The 11602-nt window shown below is 38.3% G+C and overlaps 1 protein-coding gene across 1 annotated transcript in view; it reads right to left on the bottom strand.

Annotated features, from left to right (window-relative positions):
• Positions 1-448: 448 nt before the first annotated feature.
• LOC136866188 (26S proteasome non-ATPase regulatory subunit 5) overlaps positions 449-11602 on the bottom strand; it is a 141664-nt gene continuing 130510 nt past the window's right edge. Inside the window, exon 8 of the mRNA XM_067142929.2 lies at positions 449-906. Within this exon, the coding sequence (XP_066999030.2) occupies positions 698-906 (209 nt within the window). The 3' untranslated portion in view covers positions 449-697. The remainder of the gene's footprint in view (positions 907-11602) is intronic.

Raw genomic sequence — 11602 nt, 5'->3', positions numbered from 1 at the left:
CATAATTCACTAGCGTATTGCTTAGTTAGCATATCTAAGAAATTTCGGACTCCTACAATGATTACAGTCCATGCTGTACCGCGCTGAATACTATAACTTTAACTGTGGACAGCCAGTGCAAGAAGGATCATTATTCAGATTATGTTGAAAATGGTCACAATCAATTCAAAACAGTCGGCATCAAACTCTCTGGATAATTCACCTGGCTATTTGGTAGTAATCTTTGATTTACAAATTAGGACTACCAACAGGAATCACAGTACAATTTGCATAAATATTATGAAGCAATGCTATGCCATAACATCATGATACAGTTATACCACAAAGAGAAACGCATGCTTAGTAATAGTGTTACCTTGGCAGACTCTGATTACATGTACAAAATACGATTTAAAAACATATCAAAATTGCCAGCAGGAACAAAGGAAGAGATTACATAATATTTGCATTAGGTTAAATATTATTTTATTTTTGTCAGTCTCATTATAATGCACTATTTCTATCACTGTTGTAGATGTAACATAAACAAATGTTTGAAAAGATAATTTAACAAAAAACAAAAGTGAAACCATTCCTGTCACTAAAAGTTTAACTTAGAAGAAATTTAGGCAAATATGTAAACTCTTACACAACATGATCTGATTAACACCAAATTCGTTCTCCAAATGTATTTTGTAATGAAGAAACCTTTCCAAGATCAAGAGGCACCTTCAATAGCAACTTCGGTTTGCCCGCGTACGTAAAATGGCCCCTCACGTGCAAACTCCTCAAGCCTCTGCATTGTATCATGACCAAATATTGCTGCAGCAGTGGGAGATTCTACTATTGTACGAATCACATCAAACTTTGCATCCTTACATGACTTGATGGTCTCCATGGAACGATCCAATAGGAATTCAACCAAGCCTGCAAAATAAGAAAGCAATAACTTAAAAAAAAAAACCCCACCAAAATACATCCTTTTCCCTACTCCAAATCACTGTGTGTTCTGTGTCCAACTGAGTGACAACAGGTTTGGTGATAGACTTGTTTTGGACTGGGAAGGAATCAAAATTGATGGCTGTAATGAATCAAATCCCAGGTATCTGAATGCTAGGATATACAAGCTTCAAGTTTTTTGTAACTGTTGATATAAATATTTTAGCCACAAAACCTCCAGTTGTATGTAGAATCCTAACTATAGGGGAGCGACTTTCCATTACAAAAATTCCACATGCATTGGCAGGGCTTTGAACTATGGCCACCTTGGTGAGAAGCCGGTGAATATGCCACCCAGCTATCATGCCCCGCACGTCTAGAAGAAGGGTTCTCTGTAACATATAACCCATTTCAGGTGCTACTCCAAATTCAGATTCCGTACTGATAGATGAACCATACTCCACCGATGTTTTTTCCCTTTATTCACATTTCTAAACATAAAATAAGGAATTATATTTAAATTAAAATTTCAAAAATACTGGGTTGATGCATAAGCAGGTATCATTTTAGTAGTGACAAATGTATTAATATTATTACTGTATACGTTTAATTATTGCACATTTGGGATAACGCGATACAATGGTTATACAAACTATATATTAGTATCACAAATCACCATCAGTAATACAATGCATTGGTTTTATCAGTGACTTTCTGCCAACAATTGGAAAATTTTTCAAATTCCAAGCCTGATGAAATCTACTGGTTTAGCATTTAAAAAGTTGACAAGCCAAGTTTGAAGATAGTTTCACCACAAAAAGAGAGTCCTTGCATGTAGTTCAATAAAGAACAAAAGAAGTGAAAATTGGAAGGGGCGAAAGCAGGAGAAAAAGGAGGGTGTGGAAGAACCTCCTAGCCAAGTTCTTGGATGGTGGCTGAGTGACCGACAGGCAAGTAAGACTGTGTAGTTCAAAGTGTGCAAACGGGACTTCTGACTGTGTTTTTGGTGAAACTATAGGTAGCTTTGATATCTCTCTTTGGAGAGAGAAAGGAAATAAATTAATACTGATATATTTGTCAATATATGGAAAATGGAATGGTGTCAAACAGCTAAACCCAGCAGGAGCCAGACAAGGGAAATGGATGATGATATTTGTAAATAACAGAAGTAGTCTTCAACACAAGAATGAGTGTTTGAGAGGAATGCATTGAAGAAGCAGGCAAGGGCTGTTAAAGTACAGTGTGGTTCATGTGAAAAGCACATAAGTGGTGAGTACAATCACAGTGCGAATCAGAGTGTAATGCTTCATGGAGCGAAGGCAGGTGAAAAGGAACCTTTCCACAAGGTACGTACGTCTCCCAGGGGATACATCATGGAGAGTCTGTGTCTGCAGAGAAAAAATCTGCTAGTACAGGCAAGGACTGTTAACCAAGAGAAGAACTACACATATACCAGGGTCAGAAACAGGATTGTTTAAATGCGTAAGACACAGGTGTCAGACACAACTGTCATTAATAGCCAGGATAATTTAAATAATTTGTAGGTGATGAATAGTACTGGGTTCCTCATTTACTATCAGAATGTAAGTGGACTGAAAACTATACTGGGTGAACTAAATCAGAACTTTCCAAACAGTAATTTTGAAATGTATATATTTACTGAATCATGACTGGACCCTACAGTGTATATGATCGCGAGGTTAATAGTGGGCAGGACAAAGTGTACAGAGTCGATAAAGCTACGGATGGAAAGGGGAGGGGAGATGGTGCCCTTACAGCAGTCAAAAGCATTTTATCCATCATGAAGTTGAGCAAGCAACGAAATAATGAATGCTTTCGAAGGTTTGCTTCTAAAATTACTTTTCAAGGAAAGGTCTGGTATGTGAGCGGTATTTACATTCCACTTTCTTCAATGTTAGAGATCTATTTGGACGTATTTGGATAGCTAGAATCTCACAACGAGATCCACGACAGTAACATAATAATTGTTGGAGATTTTAACATACCATTAATATGTAATAATAAAACAGACCAGAATATAAGTAGACAAACAGAAATTTCATGAACATACACGTATACAATTTGGCTTTGAATAATTCTGTTCCAAATTCTAATGGTAGATATGAGGGCGGATCAAATATAAACGGGAAATATTTTTTTAAAATTTACTGCATCAACCTAAAAAATTACACACACAGAGATAACTTTTTCGCACAGTGTCCTGCCTTTGATACACATTTTCTCCACCGGATTGGTAAGTTTTCGATGCCGGCCTGATAGAAAGAAGAGGGACATGTGCGGAGCCAGTTGCGCACAAAGTCTTCTACACTTGCATCATCATCGAACCGTTGTCCTCCTAGGTCTTGCTTGAGTGGTCGAAACAAATTGTAGTCGCAGAGCGATAAATCAGGATGGTACGGAGGGTGTTCCAGACATGTCCAGTGAATTTCCTCTGGTTTTTCCTGCATTGAAGCAGTAGTATGCGGCCTTGCATTGTCATGGAGAAGAATGACGTTTCTAATCGGTTGCCAGCATCACTTGTTGCGATATGCAGCTTTTACTTCATCCAAAAGGCGACAGTAATAGGCCGCATTAATTGTCCTTTGTTCTTGAAGAAACTCCAACAGCAAAATGCCCGCGGAGTCTCAGAAAATGTTGCAAGCACCTTTTCAGCATATAAGCGTTTAGCTTTGCCGTCACTTCGGGCTTCCTTGCTTTGACTCTGAGATGTAATGATGCACCCAAGTTTCATCAAAAGTCACAATACAACACAAGAAATCCTCTCCTTCCTCCTCCTAGTGATGCAGGAATCTCTGACAAACTTTCCGGCGTAAAATTTTTTGTTCCTGGTTGAGGAGACGAGGAATCCACCTGGCAAACAATTTTCTGGAATGGAATTCATCTTGGATGATGGTCTGAACACTTCTGTAACTTATTCCTATGGCTAACACAATTTGCAAACTGTTTACTGGCCGATCTTCACCAATAATGTTACGAATAGCAACAATGTTGTCTACAGTGATGCTTGTCCATGGTCTCCTTTCATGAGGTTCATTTTCTACAGCTTTTCTTCCTGCCACAAATTTTTTAGCCCACTCATACACCCGAGTCTGCAAAAGTGTTTCTTCCCCATACAGTGCGCGGAGTAGTCTTGAACTTTCGGAAGGTATGGCGCCCTCTTTTGCAAGAAATTTAATAATAATGCGTGGTGCAACAGGCAACATCTTGCTCACTCATAGTGTATTGAAGCAGCCCAGTTCTCCACAGTAGTTCGCGCGTGCAAAGCCCTTCTCCAGACACTCCCACCAACATCCTGGCAAACCCCGCCTCATAATTATTACTGACACCAGTGGTTACAGACTATTTTGAATCCGTATTGACGGTTGAACTTCTTACCAAATTGTACAAAAACTATTTTAATCTTCCTAGTCCATACTACAGTATATACTTTACGTCCAATTAAGACTAAACTTCGCTCCGAAATAGATATGTTTCGACCCGGCATTGGGTCATCCTCAGTAAGACATGTTGTTTGAGTCATCAGTCCATAGACTGGTTTGATGCAGCTCTCCATTCAACCCTATCCTGTGCTAACTTTTTCATTTCGACGTAACTATTGCATCCTACATCTGCACTAATCTGCTTGTCATATTCATACCTTGGTCTACCCCTACCGTTCTTACTGCCTACACTTCCTTAAAAAAAAACTGAACAAGTCCTGGATGTCTTCAGATGTGTCCTATCATTCTATCTCTTCTTCTTGTCAAATTTAGCCAAATCGATCTCCTCTCACCGATTCAATTCAGCATCTCTTCATTCGTGATTCAATCTATCCATCTCACATTCAGCATTCTTCTGTAAAACCACATTTCAAAAGCTTCTATTCTCTTTCTTTCTGAGCTAGTTATCATCCATGTTTCACTTCCATACAATGCCATGCTCCAGATGAAAGTCTTCAGAAACATCTTTCTAATTTCTATATCAATGTTTGAAGTGAGCAAATTTATTTTCTTAAGAAAGCTCTTCCTTGCTTGTGCTTGTCTGCATTTCATGTCCTCCTTACTTCTGCCATCATTAGTTATTTTACTACCCAAGTAACAATATTCATCTACTTCCTTTAAGACTTCATTTCCTAATCTAACATTTCCTGTATCACCTGCCTTCGTTCGACTGCACTCCATTACTTTTGTTTAGGACTTATTTATTTTCATCTTGTACTCCTTGCCCAAGACTTCGTCCATACCATTCAGCAGCTTCTCAAGATCTTCTGCAGTCTCAGATAAAATAACAATATCATTGGCAAATCTCAAGGTCATGATTTCCTCTCCTTGGATTGTGATTCCCTTTCCAAATTCCTCTTTGATTTCCTACCAGTTTGTCCGACGTAACTTGACCCACATCCCTGACATTCCCGTTTATATATCCCAGAACTTGTGTAATTATTGCTAGCATTTACTGTGCGAGAGTTGAATAATATTATTTCATTAGTGTTGCTGGTTTTGAAAGCAATATTTAGGTTCTGTTTTCTTAGGACGTTGGTGATTATGCGTCTATTATTATTGCTACATGTGAATGTGGCGTATTTTTCTTTAGTTTTTGACTCTTATGTCAAAATATTAAATTCACTATAGCAATTGAGAACAATAACTCGCCTAATTATTTAGACATAACACTTTCACGTCATAAGAATAATCACCTGGCATTTAACATTTACCGGAAAGCAAGTTACACTGTTAACACCATTAAACAAAATTCAATACATTCTGAAGCTCACAAAAAAAGCTGCCTACAATAGCACGTTAGAAAGAGCTTTAAAAATCCCGCTCTCAAAGAAAAATTTGAAAAAGGAAATCAGGACCTCCCGCGAAATAGCTTTGAACAACGGATTCAGCAAAAATATATAAATAAGCTAATCAATAAACATACTACTCACTTTCATCTATCCTGTCCGACCACTCTTAGTCAACTCTTGTTCTTTTCCTAACCCGACGGTATTAGAGTACTCGAGGCCTAGGGAGTCAAATGGTAAGTGCACACGATTTCCACCTAAAAATTTTATTACGATATTTTCATACAATTAACACCACATTTTTGGTTTCCTTTTACAGATTTTTACTTCTGATCCAACATTTAACACATTAGCTACATTCTACTGTGTCACTGCCTTTTCAACCAGCTTGTCAACAAACCCATATTCTCAACAACGTTATAACATCGTATCAAATGAGATGGTCCATAAAGGTCCAATATAAACATTGTATATTAACCTCCAACAACAACCTCGTACTTCTGCATCAAAGTGAACCACAATATCACCATACGCTATTGACTTTTAACTTACGTAAACAAATTATCACAGGTCACTTAACCATCCCTCAACTTTATTTTATTCAACATTATGTTTTTAAAATACGATTCCGATCGTCATTCTCAATATTATCTGTTCCAGCCGCTAGTCTATCCAACATCATTTTACAGCAATTTTACTACTTGTTTATAAAAAACTGTTGGTTTATTCATTTTACTCATATTAATAGTCTTTCAATTACTCACTCATAGCATTGTCTTTAAAACCAACATTGTACTAGTCTTACTATATGTTAATTTTCTTTCAAGTCTCTTCAATTAGTTTTATCTTATTTATATGTAAATCAGGTGCCGGATTTTATTTCAAGGTTAAACCCATGGCTGATGATGCCTACATGTAAGGCGAAACATGTACCATTTTAATTAACATGTCAATGTAATTCTACAAAGACAAGATTTATTGTATTGATTAGGTAGACAAATTAATAAATTAACGTATTGTTATTATTTCAATCAAAGTCATTCTGTCGCAGTCGCACATGGCCGAATATAACCTCCAGTTCAATGTCTAAGAGCATGACCAGAAAATGTTTTATAACCCACTGCTCCAAATTAAAAGGCTTTGGCTAACATTTGTTTTAGAAAAAGTGTAATCTGCAATAAAACAAGGATATGTGCATATGTTTTCATATTAGTTGTTTTGTGTTTTTCACACCATTCAGTGCACTTACTATTTTATAAGCCCCAGGACAAAATGTTTTCATATTTGTTCTCTTGTGTTTTTCATACCTTTTAATACTTACTTTCCTCTCATCTTGAGAAATGTTAGGTGTAGTTTTCACTGTACTCGCAGATATAAGACGTAAAATGCCTTCATGTGGGAAAAAAATCATATCTAGTGTTTCCATATCCCTGCTGGATAGTTTTATTCGTATATTCAGGAGTACATTTTCTCGCTTAACATGTTCAATTTTGTTGTCCCCTTGCAGAAACGTCTTAATGAGGTTTTACTGTAATAATAATAATAATAATAATAATAATAATAATAATAATAATAATAATAATAATAATAATAATAATAATAATAATAATAATAATAATCCCACTCTGATGAGTCTGGTGTCGGACCAAGGACGAAACGCTGGTTGATAGAGCAAACGCCTGAAAAGCCTTACATCCGAAAATAGTATGAACTCATGCTCCAAACGTGTGAATCAGTCATGCACTTAGATGCCATTACTTAGCAAATGCATAGAATAATATATTGCATATTGCGAAGCGCAATGCTATTTGGAAGCCTCCATGGCTGAGGTGGCAGCACGCCGGCCTCTCAACGCTGGATACCGTGGTTCAAATCCCTGTCACTTCATGTGAGATTTGTGCTGGACAAAGCAGAGGCAGGACAGGTTTTTCTCCGGGTACTCTGGTTTTCCCTGTCATCTTTCATTCCAGCAACACTCTCCATAAACTTTTCATTTCATCTATTAGGCATTTATCATTGGCCCAGAGGAATGTGACAGGTTTCGGAGCCGGCACATTTCCTAGCCTCGCCGCTAGATGGGGGCTTTATTTCATTCCTGACCCGGTCGAATGACTGGAAACAGGCTGTGGATTTTCATTTTCAAAGCTATTTGGATCAAATACCTAGCTGATGTACCCGTGCTTCACTACGGAATTCTCAGAAGGACTGTCCTTATAGTTTTCCCAACTGAAGTCAACATAAGTCATTACAATGATGTCAGTATGAATGTCGCAATTTTAAGCAATGCTGTCATATGAAGTATTCGATAAAATGAAAAACAGCACATTTCCTCACTTTTAGCGAAAAGTACCACGGTTATTACATGTGATAAAATTCATTTTTGGGTCCATATTGAAAGTATTTGTATTAAATAACACTAGTATGTTTTTATTGTTCTTCCACCTATTCAATACAATACAATCTTAAAAGTTAGGACTTTGTCCTTATCAAAATGTTAACATAAAATTAATACATTGGATGGTACATGTTTCGCCTATCAATAGTAGGCATCATCAGCCATTTATTACCTTAGGAATATTTTTAATTTTTTTAATTTGCTAGTTGTTTTTCGTCGCACCGACACAGATAGGTCTAATGGCGAAGATGGGACAGGGAAGGGCTAGGAGTGGTAAGGAAGCGGCCATGGCCTTAATTAAGGTACAGCCCCAGCCTTTGCCTGGTGTGAAAATGGGAAACCACGGAAAACCATTTTCAGGGCTGCCGACAGTGGGATTCGAACCTACCATCTCCCGAATACTGGATACTGGCAGCACTTAAGCGACTGCAGCTATCGAACTCGGTACCTTAGGAATAGATCAGGTACCTGATTGGGAAGGACTTACGAATACTGTTAAAAACTATGTCTTGTAAAATGGATTAGAGATCGTTAAACAACTATTACAATATGAAATGTAGTATACTATTACATAACAATATTTGTGTTAATATTTGAGTCTAAAAACATGACAATTATTTGAGGATTATAACATAGGTGGTTGGTTCTTGATATTACAATAAAGATAAAAATCAGAAAGCACATACCATGTAATTGTCAAATGGCATGTTGTTAAAAAGTTGAGGAAAGTTGAGCATTGGTAATGGCCGTTGGTTCTTGAAGTTAATACGTATTGATTTTCATTTATATGCTTATAAATTTTGAAAAATTTTCATATGGCCTGGTTCTTTTTAAGAAAATATTAGTTGGAATGCTGGTGCCGTAGGCTATATTGAAGTTTGTGTAGACGTCATTAGGCCATCTTCTTTGATGAAGTATTTGAGGGAAGAGTTTGTGATAGGTGTGGCTCTTCGTTGTGGGACGTGTTGAGGCGAGCGTATAGCTGAGACGGGCAACGCGTACCCAGCGGCATTCAAACAGTTCGGCAAACGTTTGATCTCCCTGGCCACTCACTGGCTGAGCATGGGTTGATTTATGACGGCAGTGGGATTTAAAACAGAAGTTCTCATTCCCCTTCAGAAATCCTTACAGCTCTGTTGCCAATGCACCTCTTGTTAAATAGAAGTCAGTCTCTTTTTTTCAGTAAGACAATTCGCACTTGCTTTGTTCGCTGTTTGAAAGTTTTGGATTATTTCTTTGCTTCGTTATCTAATATTTGTGAAGTGTACTGTTTTTCACTTAGCTTCATGCAGTAATGTGGAGGCTGTGGGAATCACACCTGGAAATTATCGCATCAGAAAAACCTGAATTAAATCTGCCAGTGCACGCAAACGATCCTCAACCGAGCACCAGTAGCAGTGATATTCGACCAAGTGGTACTGGTTCCATGTCCGCAAGTGATACTCGACTGAGTAGCAGTGATTCCGTGCCCGCGAGTGACACTCAGCCTGGTAGCAGTGGTTCCGTGCCCGTGAGTGATATTCAACCGAGTAGCAGTGGTTCCGCACCTGCGAGTAACTGGTAAGTAAAGTCAACGGCTGGTATGTAAGGCATACAAATACATTATGAAGAACATATGAAATGGCGTGTGGCTTTTAGTGCCGGGAGTGTCTGAGGACATGTTCGGCTTGCCAGATGCAGGTCTTTTGATATGACAACCGTAGGCGACCTGCACGTTGTGATGATGAAGACGACACATACACCCAGCCTTCGTGTCAGCAAAATTAACCAATGATGGTTAAAATTCCTGACCCTACCGGGAATCGAACCCGAGACCCCTGTGACCAAAGGCTAGCTAACCATTTAGCCATAGAGCTGGACATGAAGAATGTATGCAAGGGTTATATTTCGGAGACAATTATCTTAGCTTTTTTGAACTCCAAAGGCATGTATCCAGTTAGTAAGATGTCTGAAAAATGTTGCCAGCCATTTCTTCACATTTTGTCCCAGATTGATCAAGAACTCGGGATGAATTCCATCGAAGCCAGGAGCTTTAAATGGTTTTACATCTTTCAGTGCTGTATCAATCTCGGATACTGTGAAGGGATTTGCATATTCTGAAGACTGAGGTGCTGTTGACTTCAAGACTTGAAGTTGTCGTCTAATATATTTGGTATGTTTCTTGTCACCTGGAACTCGTGACGTTGCAATGATGTGAGAGGCAATTTGATCTGATGTAACTTCAGCCTGTTCTCTGCATACTGGTGGGCTTCCTCCTAATTTTTTGAGAAGACTTCAAGCTTCTCTGCTAGAGCGAGTAAAATCTATCCTCTCAACTGTTTCTATCCACTTATGCCTTTGAGATGAGTGCAGACTGGACAGAAGCTTGGTTGCTATGTTAGGATCTCCACATTGTTGAAAGTCTTGATATAGTGCTTCACTTTCTTCATTGCATCCAGGGATATATTCTTTGCGGTAACCTCTTGGAATGAACTTCTTAGCTGTTTCTATAACTGCACCAGCAAAACGCCTATAGTTGTTATATTTAGGAGGAATCCATCGGATGCACTTATCAAGTTCTGCTGTGAAATTGGTCCAGTCAGCTTTACGAAAATTCCAATGAGAATGTGGTGTTGATCTAATTACAGGGATTGTGATACCAATTTCAATTAGGATGGGCTTATGTTGGCTATGTGGAAATTCACCAATCACTTTTCTCGTGATGTTTCCAGGAAAACCACTTTCATTACAGCTTACAAAACAGGTCTGGATTTGTATCTTTGATCCATGCAGCTGATCTAAATGTGCCCTTGTCTTTAGCATCAAAAAAAAAAAAAGTGGAGATCATTTTCCTCTGCCCATTTCACGAGCATTCTACCATTTTCATCATTTTTGGAGTACTTTCAGAGTCCACGGTGACTTATAATCTCCAACATAAATTGCAGGATGCTTTGCAGTATATACGACTTTTTACAGGCCAAAGAATATTAGGTGGTTTATAGACATTTGTTATAGTAATGCCATGCAACTGTGTGACAACTGTATGTATATTTCCATCTGTATTTTCATAAATAAGCAAGGCTTCATTTATGTTGTTACAGATGTAGGTGGCTATTCCATACACATCGTGATATGTCACTCCAAGAGCAGTATAACCAGGGATACAACCTCTGCTTCGAAACTGATCTGCATTAGAAACGTGCGTTTCCTGAATGGCGACAATATCAATACTGTTGTTGAACGCCAAGTGTTTTCTTTCGTCAGAGGTCAGCACAATCAGACTGCTTCAGCCCCAGTGGAAGGGGGACAGAGTCACGCGCCTCACCGGCGTCAGTGAGTTCCGACACTTGGACGAGCGTGGGTAACAGTATTGTGTTTGTGCGCTACAACATGGACCACGGCGTCCTAATGTATATTTTGTACAGTGTAAATAGTTTTGTGAATAAATGAAGTATGTAATGTACATTATGTTGGCCTTCCCTTTGCACTTAATGAAGTACATTTCGTGGACTGTGGGAAGA

Source organism: Anabrus simplex, chromosome 3 (genome assembly GCF_040414725.1).
Source record: "Anabrus simplex isolate iqAnaSimp1 chromosome 3, ASM4041472v1, whole genome shotgun sequence".
NCBI lineage: Eukaryota > Metazoa > Arthropoda > Insecta > Orthoptera > Tettigoniidae > Anabrus > Anabrus simplex.
Note: the sequence above shows the minus strand (reverse complement) of the source record. Positions and strands in the feature narration are given on the sequence as shown.